The sequence below is a fragment of the Penicillium maclennaniae genome (genome assembly GCF_028827695.1).
Source record: "Penicillium maclennaniae strain IBT 15551 chromosome Unknown utg000006l:1.0-2513246.0:1.0-2515036.0, whole genome shotgun sequence".
NCBI lineage: Eukaryota > Fungi > Ascomycota > Eurotiomycetes > Eurotiales > Aspergillaceae > Penicillium > Penicillium maclennaniae.
Window position 1 is genome coordinate 2,258,331 of NW_026623218.1, and position 14,826 is coordinate 2,273,156.

The window sequence follows — 14,826 nt, forward strand, 5'->3', positions numbered from 1 at the left end:
GACTGTCAAATTTCTCCGAGTCCAGACCTGGCTATGCGTACTGCACTGTTTCTCGAAGGCCTAGAGCATCTGTGCTATTCTATAAGCAGAACGCTAAAACAACACCTTTTTGAGATCCTCAAAGTCAACTTCAGCGCTTGAAATGACTGCAACCCCGCGATGGCTCTTTGGAGGCCTTTGAAGCATATCTCATCATACCCGCTACTGCCAATGCTCCATTGATGTCAACAATGCCCCGCGTTTCTCGGAACGTGTCCTTGACGGCGGCTTGTATTTCCAGTGGCTCTACCATGATCATTTCATCAACGACCCCTGCATTGGCATCCATCGCTTCTGTCATGAAATCCTTATCTCCGTAATCATGATCGCTGACATGCCGGTTTTCATGCACGGCCGCCAGTGAGCTCAACAATTTGATTTGCTGGTCTGCGATTGAGGAACGACATAGAAAACCACTTGTTTCGGAGCTTTCCGCAGCACGAATAATGTCCACACCAATGACCTTCACCTGGGGTGCGAATTGTTTGACGGAAAGCCCGATGGCCTCCGGAGCTTGAAGTTCAATCATGCATTTCTCAAGTTTTGGAGTTTGAGACGTTCGGTTTACAGCAAATCCGAAAGCTTTCGCCGTCGACAGCATGGGCATGTGACTTCCAAACAATTTTTGTGGTCCAACCAGCCATTCCTTCTGTGTCGGAATGGGTATTCAAAGAAGACAGCCTCGTTCTTTCGGAGGAGGTTATTGTGGGCCGCACGTTAACGGTTGAGGCTCAGCTGATCGAGGAGAAAAGAGTGGATGTTCGCGCCCACTTCGACTCTTCTATCGTGTCTATTCATCAGGTGGACCGCATGCTGCAACAATGGGATTTCATTCTTCATCATTTGACAGAAGGCGATCTCAATCGGTCTCTTGGATTGATATCTGAGCTGAGTGCACAGGACCGGCTACAGGCCACCCTATGGAACTCGAATGCACCTGAATCTCAGGAAAAAACCGTTCATGATCTGATAAGCTGTTGGGCGCTTCGATGTCCGCTGAAGTCTGCATTGTGCGGATGGGATGCCAGTCTGACGTACTTTGAGATGTCAACAATCACCGACCAATTGGCGCAAAGATTTCGTGCATTGGGCATTTCTAACGGTTATATGATACCTTTATGCTTGAAGAAGTCATCATACGCCGTTATATGTATGATCTCACTGCTGAAGCTTGGGACTGCATTTGTGCCATTGGATGTTCGCCACCCTCCCGAGCGGCTGGCCGAGATTGTCACAAACACATGCAAGACTCGTCCTTACATCTGTCCAATATCGCCACGTCTGGGCAGATATTGAACACGTGGTCATGGATGAGGAGTTCTTTACCAATGTTTCCAGTGCCACCGTTGAGACATTGCTGTCACCCATCTCTCCTCGGAATGTTGCCTATGTCATCTTCACCTCGGGCTCTTCAGGAAAACCAAAGGGGGTTATGATTCAGCATCAGACTATTTGTACAAGTTTGATAAGCTCGGCGAAGACCTTGAGACTTCATGATTCAGATCGCGCTCTACAATTTGCGTCATACTCATTTGATGCGTCCATTCTTGAGATTTTCGGAACACTCCTGGCTGGGGGTACAGTCTGTACTCCCTCGCAGGAAGAGTGTTTAGATTCCCTTCAGCAGGCAATGTGTAAGTATGAGCCCACTTGGGCGATTCTCACACCGTCGGTCGTACAAATACTTAGTCCCAAGGACGTCAATTCTCTCAAGACTCTTGTTCTGGGAGGAGAACAAATCACCATCGCAGCGATTGTGGCTTGGAAAGATGAGGTTCAACTCGTCAATGCTTACGGCCCGACTGAGTGCTCCATCCTCTGCGCTGCCATTCACGTCCAGGGGTTACAAGATATCGGGGTAATTGGGCACCCCCTGGGAAGTGCACATTGGCTCGTGGATCCAGATGACCATAATAGATTGGTACCTCTCGGAACGGTGGGTGACTTGCTTGTCGAAGGGCCCATTGTCGCCAAGGGATATTTGAACGATCCAGACCGAACTGCAGCTGCGTTCATTGACCACCCATCCTGGCGACAGTCGATTGATCTGGTGCCTCGATCTGCGTACATGTACAAGACAGGAGATCTCGTGCGGTGGAACGAGAACGGGACTCTTTCATATCTTGGCCGCAAAGACCAGCAACTGAAGGTTCGTGGTCAAAGACTTGAGCTTGAGGAAATCGAGTCTAAAATTTCTCATGACGGACTCGACCGAAAAGCTATCATACAACCGACAAAGGGGCCGTTCGCAAAGAAATTGGTGGCTCTATTCACTCTGCGCAACCTTCCGGCTAGAGAAGAGGCTAAAACCGAGGAGATAGTGCTGGATCTGTGCAAAGAAGCTGCAAATATAATAACCCGCCTCAGAACCGTGCTCTCCGAGCGGCTGCCCGACTACATGGTGCCGGACAAATGGATTCCCGTGGCAGGGATGCCGTTGTCATCTGCAGCAAAGATGAATCGCAAACACCTTGTCGAATGTGTGGAGACGATGTCGGAAACCACCTGAGATCAAATCAACCATTTCAACGAAGAGTCCCACTTTCTACCTCAGGACAAGACTACTACTCTTACACCGATGCAGCAGACTCTCCGAACGATATGGTCCGAACTTCTGAATGTGCCTGTGTCGTGCATACATGGGAGAACGTCCTTCCTCCTGATTGGTGGGGACAGCGTATCGGCCATGCAGTTGGTGTCCCAATGCCGCAACCACGGGCTGTCCCTAAGTGTTCAAGACGTCCTACAATTCAAGATGCTCTCAAAAGTTGCACAACGGACGCGTCCCGACATACAAACAAGCCAGGAGAGCCAGGCAATTACCACTCAACGACCTTACTCGCTTTCGCCTATTCAGCAGATGTTCCTAGATACCATCACTACTAAGCGCATCCCAGGCTTCAGCCATTCATTTTTACTACAAGTTAAATGCGATATTGAACCTGAGGAATTGGATAGTGCAATCCAGACGGTCGTCAGCAGACATCACATGCTCCGGGCCAGATTCAGCAGGGACCGTGAAAGGGAAATGGTCTCAGTACATCTCTGGGGATGTAAAAAGCTCCTACAACCTTCGGCTACATGAAGTTCCGGTCGATGAGGACGTTGTTCCGACATTGACGAAGGCTTGCCGGGAGAGGCTTAACCCCGGTAAAGGACCTGCCATTGCTTGTGAAGTCTTCAAATGTGCAGGCAAAAAGTATCTTTTTCTTGCTGCTCATCACCTTGTCATCGATCTTGTCTCCTGGCGGATAATCCTCAAAGACCTAGAGCTTCTCCTTCGGTTGAAGGATTTACCACCGTTTTTCTCACTTTCTTTCCCCGAATGGTGTTTCCAACAGAAGAAATGGTCCTCTGCTAACCTCCAACCTGACCGGGTTCTCTTTGCCCAGCTGCCTGTGCCACGGTATGACTACTGGGGAATGGCTGACGAGGCGAACACCTACGGAATGGCCAAAATATACACAGCAAGTATCAACTCAGCTAGCTCAACCAAGATTCTGGCTCTCTGTGCCAATAACGGACGGCTCGAACTCCAGGATATTCTCATCGTGGCGCTGGTGATTACATTCAAGCGGGTTTTTTCTGACCGCGAGCTACCCCCAATCTTTCTGGAGCATCATGGAAGAGAGCCTTGGCTCCCGGAGATCGACATTACGCAGACTGTTGGGTAGTTCACGACTCTAATACCCGTCCTTGGCTTAGTACTGGGAGACCTGACTAGCCCAGACATTGCGGATATCCTCCGACGTGCCCGAGACTGTCGCCGGCGGGTTCCCTCTAACGGTTTGGGAATTCTTCTCCTCCACCTTCCTTCACCCCCAGGGAAGAGATGCATTCCACAAATTGTTACGACCAGAGATCATGTTGAACTTTGAGGGATTCTTTCAGCAATTAGAGCGGGCTGATGGCATGTTCGAGATTGCTCAGGTTGATGGTGAACTAGCCGATATGTCACCGGAGGCGCCAAGACTAGCCCTTCTTGAATTTGCTGTCCAGGTACAAAACGGACGCATTGGACTTTCATGCATTTACAATCAGAAGATGCGTCATACCGACCGGGTTGAGCAATGCATGAGGGAATTCGCTCAGTTTCTGACGGAACTACCGGACATGCTCTCTGGGTCGACTCCAGCGACTTTCCCCGAGTCTCGTTGACCTACCAAGATCTCGACAGCTTAGTGAAATCAGCCATGGGAAACGAAATAGAGGACATATATCCTATCTTGCCCATCCAATCTCTGATGCTCACCGAGCAAGCCTTTCATCCGATGCTCTATGCCCCGAGGTTGGCATTCCGGGTCAAGAGTCGCGCACGCACTATATGCCATGCGGATATAAGTAGGGCATGGAGTGAGGTCGTGAAATGCCACTCTACCCTACGGACTATCTTCGTGAACGATACGACTGGCCGCGTGAAATATCAGGTGGTGTTCACAGAGCTGGAATCCAGAATTCTTCATGTCGAAGGAAATGAGGAGGTAGCTCCAATACGTCCACGCCCTATTGCATGGTCGCCGGACAAAGCGACCCACCAACTTACGATCTACAGCCAGAGTGGTGGAGATCTACTGTTGTTGCTGGAGATCACTCATGCGTTGGTAGATGTGGCAACGGTGAAAATTTTACTTGAAGATCTTGTGAAGGGTATAGAAGGCGGGTTCATGGAAAATACTTCCCCGGGAGTTGGTTATGGTGACTTGATTGACCATGTTTTTGCTTCACAAGTTGTGGCTAGCTCAACGGCGTTTTGGAGAGACAACTTTCCAACGGGCCCAGATGCCCTGGTGGTTTCAGGACCTTCAACTAGTCAGCGACATGGTGAGCTCCGTACCTGTGTGGTTCCCATCGGTGACACTATCGTTTCTATGCGTGAGGCCCTTCAGAGCCGAGAGATTTCCTTGCCCAGTGTTTTTCGCCTTGCTTGGGCGCGGGTCATTCAACGTCATCTGGGTGTTGATGATGTTACGTTTGGTTTGGTTTTGTTCTGAGTGGACGAGACATTGACATTCCTCACATTCACGAAATGACAGGGCCTTTGTTAAACTTCACCCCTCGTCGAGTGAATCTGAATCAAAGCCTTGAGGAAGCTTCGGTTGCGGAATCGCTGCTGAAGCGACTTGACTATGACTACATCCAGTCTCTGGCCCATCAATCTCACGCCTCGACTGTGTCCACTCGATCGTTTGACACAATTGCCTATTTCTGAAAGCACAAGATCGATCAGTCCAGTATCGGCGGTCATGAAAATATTTAGCTGGAGATGGTGAGAAGTGTTGATCCTCATCATGTAAGCTTGACTTAATGAGGCTGGAAATCAGCTCTCATCCCACCCCTATCTAGCATTCTGTCGTTCTCGAAGTAGACGACTGGGACACTCAGCTTGAAGCAAGCCTTACTTTTTGGGAAGGTCTTGTGACTTCTGACTTAGCTGCCAAGTATGCCAGCGCATTGGCTGATGAAATCACGTCCCTTTGCGCCCTATTGAGAGCGTATCCCTCCTACTGAGAGAGCCCGACGCCCATGGATTTTCTTGGGCCCGCCTGCTCTCAGCAGCTGATTGATATCTGCACATTTTTTCAATAGATAGGGCCCCCGGTCACCAGACAGAAGCTAGATCTCCTTACCTAGGCTAGCAATCTAACATCCTACCCACTCATCATTCTTGCCATTGCGTATCCTGCGTCGACGTATCACCGGTTGAATCATCTTTCACAAAAGCTCATTAGGCGCCAGACAGAACATTCGGGCGTGTCCCGAAGTTCTAACTATATAGCGAAGATTCCAGAGGTGGCACTTACAAGAGAGCAAACTAATCGCCTAGTGTATAATCCCATGTGCGCAGTGTGTGTCAATCCTTGGCACTTGCTGAGCGAGTGCTTCGAGCCATACAGGCAGGCCAACTATTTCGATAACCCGTCGGACCCTGCGGCTCATAAGTCGATCACATACATACTATTTAGCGCATGATCACATCCTTTACTGTATTGCTTGTCCCCAGGTAAGACATGTCGGCTGCAAAATTCGGAGAGCGATTAGGCTACTTACGGAGTAACTCAGGGTCGATTAGGGAGTAGCTCTTACTCAGTGAGCAGCTCAGGGCGCCAGGGTGACTAACTCACTCTGTGCTCCGGGAAGCTGATCACTTTCCGAGGCGAGAGTTTCCACTGTCGCCATTATTACAGCGAAAATAGCCAATGTCTAAGTATCATAGCCAAAGGGGCAGATAGAGTTCCCAAAGAGGCTAAACACTATAAGATCACCTGACAAGCAACGTCTTCGGCATTTTTCAGACTCCTGCCAAGTTGAGACTGTCAAATTTGTTCAGAACTAAGCTTGTTATGACCTATCGCAATCATACTTGACCAAGAATCCCTTACTTCTGCCTACGTTGGCTTTGTTATGCTGCTAGTTGCGGGAGTATTGCCTCAGGCATTCGGCCAGGCTCCACCGCATCGTCACGGCGGACAACCCATTCGGCTTCAACCTAACCTAACCGCCGCGGCGCTCTGAATCTGGCCAACTTGATGTTCGGTCAAGCAACCAACGTTTCCTAGCTTTCATGTCCTCGTGACCATGTCCCGGAGGACGCTGGGCGGAGGACGTGTTTTGGGCACTCCGGGCGCGCTCTCATCTGCCCCGTCCCCGCAGCCGAAGCCAAGGGTGCTGTCGCCGACCGCCAGCAGTGTTTCCCTCAGCTCGCAGACTTCTGTGTCTCAGTTTTCATCGGCGACCCAAGATCTCACGTCGCGTATATCTCTTGAGAATGGCGATACCTCCATTTCTGCAGCCCCGGCTGCTCCCGGAGCTCTGCTCACCTGTCCGATCTGCAATGAGGAGATGGTATGTTTGTCCTCACTTATGCGTTCTTGCTGATGCACAGGAAATAATGCTGACTGACTTCAGGTAACTCTACTTCAACTTAACAGGTACCTTCCACCTCTCGCTCGATCCCATGCATCTCTGCAGCGTCATCTAACAACCCGGCAGGCACCTCGACGACATCCACCAAAACCTAGAGGACGACAGACAAGATGAGGTCAAGGACTGGTTCAAGGTCCAGATGGAGAAAGCGAGGAAATTCCAGCCTCTCGCTGTGCTCAATCAGAAGCTAAAGGGCTTGGACGTCTTCGAATCGAACGAGAATCAATCGACCTCGGTTTCAAGCCGCCCATTTGGGGCCCATGCTGGACTCTCTGAAGCTTCAAACCTGACTACGAATCCGACCCCGAAAGTTCTTGATCCCGAAGACCTCATTACGAAGGAACACTGGCAAGCCGGTTGTTTATATGACATGTGTCTGGAACCCTCCTGCGGCAAACGACTAAATTCCACCAATGGGTGCGTCAATTGCCGGAAATGTGGTAAGCTCTTCTGCGAGGAGCATACTATGTACCAAATGAAATTATCGCGGTCTGCGCACCACGAACCCGTGAGGGGTATCTGGGCGCGAGTTTGCGAGACCTGTTACAAGTCAAGGGAGGGCTACAATGATCATAACGGTAAGGGGTTCCGACCTTTGGGATTGCAAATCATGCTGATGGACATCAGGCACGACAAGGGATCAAACTTTGGCTTTCAAATCCATTCGCAAGCAGACGGTCGACAAGGATTTCCTGGAAGTCTCCCGACTTGAGAAGCGATTGACCCGACTCACGCAATTGTTGGCTAGTCTACCGCCAGATCAAGTACATAATAGTGCAACTAAGTTGTTCTCTATGGCGTGGCAGAGTGATCAGCGGAAGACTTTAGAACAAAGTATCGTGACTTGGCAGGACGATGCAAGTGTTTCTCGGTGTCCGTTTTGTCAACAAGACTTCTCTGGTTACTCCTTCCGGAGACATCATTGTAGGACTTGCGGGCGCGTTGTCTGTGGTGATCCAAACACTGGCTGCTCTAGTGAGGTGGAGTTGAGCATTGCCCCTCGTACGTTTCTAGATGACCCTTTCATAAAATGATATCTGACATCTTGAAAGCCTCCGAGAAATCCGCAACTGCAAACTTGATCAATGTCGATGTCAGGCTTTGCAAAGATTGCAAGACTACATTGTTCGACCGACGAGACTTCCAGGCGGATATCTCACGGAAACCTGCTGAAGTCAGAGCGTACGAAAATCTGATGCAATTCGAGAGAGGCATCCGTCTACACCTTCCCAGATTTCAGAAACTTCTCTCTGCACTACAGTATGTTTACCCGCCAGGGTTTTTGTGTAATTACTAATGTGGTAACAGAGATCCAAGACGGCCACCAACTTCTACCCATATAGCAGAAGCGTCCAAAGTCCGCAAGCGACTCATGGACTCATTTGCCAAGTACGATGTCGCAGCTCGACGTATTCGCGACCTACCCACTCAGTCACCAACTCAGCAGCGCTTACAGAAAGCTATATACCAACAAGCCAGCAATTTCCTCCACCTTCACATGCTACCCTTAAAATCCCTCCCCAAGGTTCTCAAGCATGCTTCTCCCGCTACGGACCGTATCCCCAGTCGCGCATCCTCTCCAGCGACCACAGTCAACGGGTCACCGGCTCCTCGACCGCAAGAGTCGGCTCTGGCATCGATCAAATATAACAACCGCGTTGCCACCAGCGGCAGCAACAGCAGCCTAGCTAGCGAATCAAGCAGTGCCGTCTCCGCCCTCGAAGCGGAAGAGAAATCTCTTCGCGAGCGTCTAATTGTGCTAGAAGAGCAGAAATTCTTTGTCTCCGAAATGATCGCCGATGCGAACCGACGACGCAAATTCGACGAAGTGAGCAGTCTCGCCGTGAATGTCGAGGATCTTAGCCGGGAAATCGACAAAGTGAACAGAATGCTCTCCGGATTAGATTTTGAGGGCGTCTACACTGGCACTTTGCCGGCCAGCACCTAATTTAATTTAAGCTACCAGTCGATTCATTCATCCTGCACAGAAGCATGACGCGTTATCTTTTAGCTCTCTATTTTCCAATTTTTTTTGGTTTGTGTGCGTTTTGTGTCTATCATCCTTGCTATTCTCCGGGCGTTCTTGAGCTTCTTCGATGACATATGCATAGCATCGGGCGTTGGTGTTTGTTCGGGATATATGATCAAATGAAATAGCTATAACATTGAACTGGACTGTGGATATTCGCGTAATTTACCTCATGTTCAGTCCCTGGAGGAAACAACATAGCGAATCCCGGAAGGCTTCCACAATTTTCTCTCTACATGTGTGTACAGATAGAGGTTTCTCTTGGACGGAATGTAGCTTCTGACACAGTTTTGGCCAGGGTTATATCGGCACGAGGTCTTTCTGATGCACGTTTCTCATGTTCTTGATCAAACATTTCTTGATCACCTACAGAAGAAGACATCTAAATAGAAGGATCTAGTAACTATGCCCGACAAGTTAACCCCAATTCAAGCTCCTCTTCCGCTTTTAGCTGCCTCTTGCAATTGTTGAGAGTAACCATGGAAGAATTCCTGCCTTTTTTTTTTATAGAAAAAAAAAGCAAGGAAAATTAGAAGGTAATACGAAGCAGAGAGAAAAAGGGTACTGTTCCTCGTTCCATTGTGGATTGGAGGCAAAAAAGAAATATCTCAGGTTGTTCTGTAGGAATAGCCGAACGCGGGGGTCGAACCCGCAACCTTGAGATTAAGAGTCTCACGCTCTACCGATTGAGCTAGCCCGGCAGGGCTTGGTGGAAGGTGATGTGTTAAACGAGATTATGAAGCATTAAGCTCGGAAATGGTAGAAGTGTGCGTCACATGGTCGAGTATGGGAGGGTCCACACTATATATGCAAGGAGTCGATGCAGTCTATTTTGGAAGTCGCTCCTTAATCTCGCATCGATCTATATGCCTATCTGATAATCCTTAACATTGGAATGTTATTCTAGCGTTCGAGAGAAAAGTGGAAGGTGAACGATGCGGGCTTGATGTACCTGGGTCGATTTAATGTGGCTTAACAGAAATTCTTATTTGGCTGTATTAGGTATTTGCAATTGCTGATGTTGTTTTAACTTCAAATTAATTGGTATAATATACAAACCCCCGTCTCATCAATGAGAATCATCCTCAGAAACAAAGAACGTCTTCTGCACGTTCACGCCAGAAAAGAAGGTCCCGTTATTATGTTTGGGATTCAGATCTTCCTGGCTACTCGTGCGACTTCCACGATTCGAGGTATGAATGGTGGTAATTACGGCCTGAGTATCTTCCGGATCCAAGTCCGGGCGCCAATACTGCGGTCCAGAAGGGTCCCCTGACCGTCCAGCATTCACACTGGATAGTGGTAGGCTGGCTCCAGTCCGCTTGCTTTTGGTTCGAGTGCCGCCGCCGTAGCTGGAATCGCGAAACCAGCGGAAGAGTGGCCGGAGAGTGACCAGACTACCGGCAGCAATACCGAGACTAGCTTCGACATTAGACCAGATGGAGATCTGAGCGGTCGCATCTATTGAGATTGTTAGTATCGGTTCAGTTTCCCTCCTGCCTCCTTGCCTCCTGAGGCGATCCAGAATGATCCAGAGATGAGACTCACATAGGAAATCAGGGTCCTTGTAGTCATGTAAGAATGGAATGCGAATGATGACGGCTGCGCTAGCACTAAATTTAAGATGAATCAGCATGGAACGATGATACCAGATAAGTGGAGGGAACGTACATGCAACCCATACCCAAAATGCCTGCCAGCGCGGCCTTGGTCCGTACGTTCATTTGCAGACTCCATACGAGGAATACTGGCAAGAGTCCAAGCGTCATATCGCACAATGTGGCGGTGACACTGTAGACGTAGGCGATGCTGATGATACTATCGAGGCTCATGCAATGACCGGTAACATCGGCTGTCGGGTCAAGTTTCAGTCGTACTTGCTGCCAAAAAAACGACACGGGCGTGCATTGCAGGGTCAACATGAAAAAGAAGACGAGACCAATGACGGTGGTCACGCCGATGACGACCCATAGGATAATGGTATGGGTTTTCGCAATGGTGAGACGGAGAAGCGCCACGGCGATCGAGATCTTTGCGACGGCGACGACCCAGACATAGGTGGTTTGACCGAGCCACCACCACTGATGAATGTTAGATGCGGTCCATGACCCCATATGATCCCGTCCATGGGAAATTGATCAAAGACATACAAACATGGCCGTTTCCATCGAATTTCGGTCCCTAAGTACGTCGGTTTTCTGGCCGATTCCATATAGCGCACCAGTGATACCGGCGAGTGCGAACAAAATGTTTAAGAGCTAATGATCATGTTAGCAGGGGCGCGCATGCAGCCAAGACATCGAAAGTACCATGGCAAAAACCATCAGCGCATCATCCCAGCCAAAGGCCTTGACAAGTTTGATCCGGACAAAGCATCGCAAGCACACCGCAATGAATGAGATACCCAAAAAGATAGTAGTGACGATGAAGATGGTCTCGCTGCGACCCTCCAGCGGTAACATAGTGATGGTTTAAGAAGACGTGGTCAGTCCCAATTCATGATTTCCACCTCAACCTGCAGACCTGTGAGCCAGCGACAGGGGTCGGGAGGGTTAGATGTCGATGTCAACCGAGTACGAGAAGAAAAGGAGGGAAAAGGGACAGAAAAGACTGTCACAAGCCAAGCATAGGCCCTTTCCAAGTGGCAACGGGGTCAAGCCGTAACGCGGGTCCGCCCTTCTCCGTGCTAGACGCAAACCTCTTGTGAGGCTCGCGGGAGGTATTCACAGTGGGCGAGTGGGACGGAATAAGGTGGGATCGAAGTATCTGCCAATGTTCACCTCGTGCTATTGAGCTACGAGCCGTGGAGGTATCCGTGTGTCAAGTTCCATCCACGCTCAAGTTTTTTGACTCCATAGATGCATCTGGCTGCTCTTTACGATCTGTGCAAAAAGGCTCTCGGAGGCTGCCTAAATCCCGTCCCAATGTAGATGTCACTTCTCCAGAATTTTCCCAAAGTATAATTGCGTAAACGAGGAAGGGTCGAGGTCCATCCATGGACGCTATGTGGGGAAGAAAGTCTAAGTTTGCTGATCCAACTCTCGTATGAAACACTTTCCACCTTGCGTGCAACTTGACTCTTCTTAAAGCTTGACATATTTCCATGCATGTCGGTTTCATTGCCAACGAGGCCCGGCGACATGACTCGAATAAGTTTTTCCTGCCAAAACGCTGCCGATTTCACCCGCAAAAGAGAATCGGCTAACATACGCCCAAGTGGGACCGCGCTCTTGGCGATGCGCCCCCAGACGCAGCCGAGCAGAGCTAGGCTGCGTTCGGGTGCTTCTAGTCCAGGAAAGAGGTCGTAGCCCACCTTAGCGTGAACACAACGTGCACACAACGTTGGTAGGGAAATTTGGACCCGGCCCGGCACGCGCTGTTATGTCCTCAGGGGCTGTCGGAACCGCGGCAGGTGAGCTTAATACGCCCGCCAGAGTGTCGTTGTCCATGGGTACGGGCGACCCATCCGGCAGCATGATTTCTCAAAAGGGCTAGACTAGGTCAGTGGTCCGGTAAATTGATGAACGACTGGTACTTGCGATCTCTGGGCTTTCGATGCATCGTACCGAGATCGCCAATAGATATTGCCCGGCAATCACTGTTGAGATCCATCCCGAGCACTACTGGGGGAGCAAGGCTGAGAGAAAACAACGCCAGCATAGATCGTCAGGGAGACGACTCCGCCGCACCATCAACGAGGCACGATCGGCATCTTTGCGGACAGACCGGAAATTACCTGACCATTCTGTCGTCCCCACCCCTCCAGTGGCCCGTTTAGGCGGGGCGATCGTCCTGATACCCTGATTCTTGCACGGTCCAAGACAGTGGTGTCTGGATCTAGGCCTTTTAAGCCGTCCATCATGCAATGTGACAATAGCATTGTCTTGGCTGGTTCTTAGTGGAACAACCATGGTAGCTTCAATAGACAAATCACCGCGGCACTTGGAAATTAAATGAGACCTGGGAGTTTGCTGAAGATCGAACGTTTCATTTACCAGATGCGCATCGCGACGATCCACTCAAACCTTCCCATGTTGTTCGGGATTCTATCTTTAGTAATTGCCGGGGATCCATTGGCCTTTCGCGACGAGCAATGCCCAAGAATGGAGAAACTCATTCAGCAATCTTGAATCGGCGTCATTCTGAACGCAGGGTTCCTAGTGGCCCCTGCTAACCCCCTTCAGGTGAGTTTGTAATTGGCTACCCGTGAGGAGCCGTGTTCAGAATACAGTAGGCTATTAAGAACTACCGAACGCCGCCTATATGATCCATGGACTCGGGATTGATAGCTGATTGATGAACTCGACTGGCGAGCATACCAACTGGTCCAAAGATGCCCACTTAGCGAAGTACCAGTGGCCTGTGCGTAGCATTGGAAGAATTGAGCTCATTCTTTACACTATTCATACGTGCAAAAGATCTCTTAGTTTTCAATAACAGAGAACAGTGATCGCAGCCAAAGTTAAAGTGGATTCGCTATATCGCGCTATGTCGAAGAATTTCACGTGCTCTCAGAGACACAGATCCAGGCCAATATGTACACATCAGATTTACACTGCAGACGTTTCTGACAATCAGACCAGAAGCTCTATTCCGCGCAGTTTACTTCCACTGGGTGTCCTTGCGCGCCAAAAAGGTCTTCAGGATGGTCACAACCTTCTCCAAAGCCGCAACCTCCTTCTCCATAGAGGTGTTGACCTTGGACTGGTCGCTACCCAGCTTCTTGTAGAAGTCGGCACGGTACGGTGTGGCGGACATGGCAGCGCTGAAGATGGGCTTAACCATGAAGCTGTGATGGGGCTTGAGCGTGCCGCCGTAGGCATGGCGGAAGGAAGTAGACAACTCGTCCTTGGGGTTCTGAAGGTTGTGGCGGAGAGCCTGGGCGGTGAAATCGAGACCGCTGTTGATATCAAAGAGGTCAGTGACATATTCCAGTGGTGGATCTCCAAGTGTCCGAAGGGTGCAAAAGTACGTAGGAAAACTCACCGGACCAGCCAGACCAGACCCTCAGTGGCAGTGTGCTTGCCAGTCTTCAATTCATTCAGGACAAGTTCCTGCAGAGTCTGAGACTCAGCAGGAGCAGCCAGCATGCGATCTCTGACTTTCTATGTAGATATCAGCACCTGTCCGTATCGCGGAGGGGAACAGGGAGACTTGGGACCTTGATGTTGCCCGTCAGGTCGCTCTTGACGGGGCTGAAAGCTGCAGAGCCGATAACATCTGGGGTACACCTTGCATTAGTATCAAGTCAGCTTGCAGCAAGCTCAATAGTACTCACCAAATAGGGACACTAGGGCCTCAGCGGCCTCTAGGAACTCGGCAGTGGAGATGGCATCGTCGTTGGCGGCGTCAATGGGGACGTCCGCGAAGGACTTCTTGAGGGTGTCGAACCAGGTACCGTCAGCGGGAACAGCAGCCATGATGAAAATCAATTGAATTAACTGGAGAGGAAAACAAGAAACAGAAGTGACAGGTGTAGGTGTATCAACAACTGTCCCGCACTTCTCTCACCGCTGCATGCCACGCAAGCCAATCACTCGCTGCGGGGCCCGCGGACTGTCAACAAATGTTGCAAACACAGCAATCTCTCACGTGACATGGCCCGATGTTTGCACCCACGACGTCATCGGACCAGGTTGCACCGCGATTTGATCGATCGCGCTATGCAGTTCCTCTTGTGCCTGGTAGAGCTCCCCACTCTTGGATTCATCCCTTGATGTGCAGCCCGCTGCTGTCCAATTCCACCGCTCGGTTGGTATCACGTTGGTGTCATGAGTGCTTCCAATCAGGCCAACAGCTCGGCCCAGGAAGCTCCCCATGCAGCGGAGCCTGAG

General features: G+C 50.1%; 7 protein-coding genes across 7 annotated transcripts; 4 read left to right on the forward strand and 3 right to left on the reverse strand.

Moving 5' to 3' along the window:
* Nucleotides 1-130: 130 nt before the first annotated feature.
* Nucleotides 131-640, reverse strand: N7477_007123 (uncharacterized protein; the record flags this gene model as incomplete). The annotated part of the gene is made up of 1 exon (XM_056968786.1): nt 131-640. The coding sequence occupies one exon, from the start codon at nt 638-640 to the stop codon at nt 131-133; it is 510 nt and encodes a 169-aa protein (XP_056821582.1).
* Nucleotides 641-1,345: 705 nt separating this feature from the next.
* On the forward strand, nt 1,346-2,548 carry nrps6 (putative nonribosomal peptide synthase; the record flags this gene model as incomplete). Its single annotated transcript, XM_056968787.1, has 1 exon — nt 1,346-2,548. One exon carries the CDS (start codon nt 1,346-1,348, stop codon nt 2,546-2,548), a length of 1,203 nt encoding a protein of 400 aa, XP_056821583.1.
* Nucleotides 2,549-2,794: 246 nt separating this feature from the next.
* On the forward strand, nt 2,795-4,197 carry N7477_007125 (nonribosomal peptide synthase; the record flags this gene model as incomplete). Its single annotated transcript, XM_056968788.1, has 3 exons — nt 2,795-2,996; nt 3,052-3,704; nt 3,769-4,197. The coding sequence occupies 3 exons, from the start codon at nt 2,795-2,797 to the stop codon at nt 4,195-4,197; spliced, it is 1,284 nt and encodes a 427-aa protein (XP_056821584.1).
* N7477_007126 (nonribosomal peptide synthase) lies at nt 4,110-5,030 on the forward strand (the record flags this gene model as incomplete). Its single annotated transcript, XM_056968789.1, has 1 exon — nt 4,110-5,030. One exon carries the CDS (start codon nt 4,110-4,112, stop codon nt 5,028-5,030), a length of 921 nt encoding a protein of 306 aa, XP_056821585.1.
* Nucleotides 5,031-6,615: 1,585 nt separating this feature from the next.
* N7477_007127 (uncharacterized protein) lies at nt 6,616-8,911 on the forward strand (the record flags this gene model as incomplete). The annotated part of the gene is made up of 6 exons (XM_056968790.1): nt 6,616-6,882; nt 6,946-6,968; nt 7,030-7,541; nt 7,591-7,965; nt 8,016-8,223; nt 8,272-8,911. 6 exons carry the CDS (start codon nt 6,616-6,618, stop codon nt 8,909-8,911), a joined length of 2,025 nt encoding a protein of 674 aa, XP_056821586.1.
* Nucleotides 8,912-10,061: 1,150 nt separating this feature from the next.
* N7477_007128 (uncharacterized protein) lies at nt 10,062-11,454 on the reverse strand (the record flags this gene model as incomplete). Its single annotated transcript, XM_056968791.1, has 5 exons — nt 10,062-10,453; nt 10,541-10,605; nt 10,664-11,073; nt 11,143-11,250; nt 11,302-11,454. 5 exons carry the CDS (start codon nt 11,452-11,454, stop codon nt 10,062-10,064), a joined length of 1,128 nt encoding a protein of 375 aa, XP_056821587.1.
* Nucleotides 11,455-13,594: 2,140 nt separating this feature from the next.
* N7477_007129 (GLTP domain-containing protein) lies at nt 13,595-14,412 on the reverse strand (the record flags this gene model as incomplete). Its single annotated transcript, XM_056968792.1, has 4 exons — nt 13,595-13,892; nt 13,979-14,097; nt 14,154-14,212; nt 14,271-14,412. 4 exons carry the CDS (start codon nt 14,410-14,412, stop codon nt 13,595-13,597), a joined length of 618 nt encoding a protein of 205 aa, XP_056821588.1.
* Nucleotides 14,413-14,826: the final 414 nt, after the last annotated feature.